Source organism: Phaethon lepturus, unplaced genomic scaffold, assembly GCF_000687285.1.
Source record: "Phaethon lepturus isolate BGI_N335 unplaced genomic scaffold, ASM68728v1 scaffold26669, whole genome shotgun sequence".
Classification (NCBI taxonomy): domain Eukaryota; kingdom Metazoa; phylum Chordata; class Aves; order Phaethontiformes; family Phaethontidae; genus Phaethon; species Phaethon lepturus.
The window spans coordinates 112,726-114,020 of NW_010566008.1; the positions used below are offsets into that span (position 1 = coordinate 112,726).

General features: G+C 58.8%; 1 protein-coding gene across 1 annotated transcript in view; it reads right to left on the reverse strand.

Annotated features, from left to right (window-relative positions):
* Positions 1-381, reverse strand: part of BCDIN3D (BCDIN3 domain containing) — a 3,009-nt gene extending 2,628 nt beyond the window's left edge. The window contains exon 1 of the mRNA XM_010295364.1: positions 190-381. Within this exon, the coding sequence (XP_010293666.1) occupies positions 190-381 (192 nt within the window). The remainder of the gene's footprint in view (positions 1-189) is intronic.
* Positions 382-1,295: the final 914 nt, after the last annotated feature.

The following is a 1,295-nucleotide window of genomic DNA, read 5'->3' on the forward strand; positions in this document are numbered from 1 at the left end:
CACAAAGTCCCACACCAGTACCTCCCCATAATCTTTCTCACAGCCCTCCAAAACTCCAGACCAGTACTTCACCACAAGCCTTCCCCACAGCCCAGACCATCACTCCAGCGTTACCCCTCAGCCCATGAACGCCCAAGCCTGCTGCCCCGCGGCCTACCCCTCCTGCTGCCCGCCAAGGCGCCCTCTTACCCCTGAGTTACACCCCACATCGAGTCCCAGCAGCGGGCGGGCCGCTCCAGGGAACAGGCTCCGCAAGAGCCCGCCAGGCAGGAGGTTGACTCGCCCCTCGGGCGGATGGAAGCGGGAATAATTAGGGAAGTTGCCGTAGGGAGCAGCGCCAGGATCCAATGCGGGAGACCCCTCACTCATGGGCGCCGCCATTTTCCCTTCCACCCCGCCCGCACCGGGCGAAAACCGGACGTGAGCAGAGACGTTCCGGGGAAGAAAGGTTCCGGGGGAAATGATCGCGCATGCGCCTACCTGCATTAGGGAGAGGAGGGGTCTGCGGCCTTGCTGGGCTCACAGGCACAGAGATGGGGCAAGGGACAACGCTACCCTCCGGCTGCCAACACACCAGCACAGCCCCCCTAACCACACCTTTCCGGGTCCATTCTTAGAGATTTTATGTAAAAACATCCTGTCTGGGCCCCTTCACACCAAGACAGGCTGAAGAGGGGCAGCTCCAACCACTGAGGTGTCACCTTTGGCCCTGACACCTTTGCCCCAGCGTTGACACAGCGACGCTGTGGCCTAGCGTGGGGGCGCAGGCCTTGCGGGATCTTTGGAGTCCCCTCCACCCAGAGCGCCTCGGCAGCAGGGCCCTGGAGGAGCCGCGTCCCCTGAGAAACAACCCATGTCCAAAGACTGATGTCAAATAAAGCCAGAAAATTTATCATAGAATCATGAATCTTTGGAAGGGACCTTTAAAGGCCATCTATTCCAACTCCCTGCAACGAGCAGGGACATCTTCAACTCGAGCAGGTCGCTCAGAGCCCCGTCCAGCCTGACCTGGGGTGTTTCCAGGGTTGGGGCATCGACCACCTCTCTGGGCAACCTGGGACAGGGTTTCATCACCCTCATTGTGAAAAATGTATTCCTTCTACCTAGTCAAAATCTACCCTCTTTTAATTTAAAACTGTTACCCCTTGTCCAATCACTACATACCCTTGTAAAAAGTCCCTCTCCAGCATTCTTGTAGGCCCCCTTCAAGCCCCAGCAGCTGCAGGAAGGTCTCCCCGGAGCCTTCTCTGCTCCAGGCTGAGCCCCCCCAGCTCTCCCAGCCTGTCCTCCCAGGA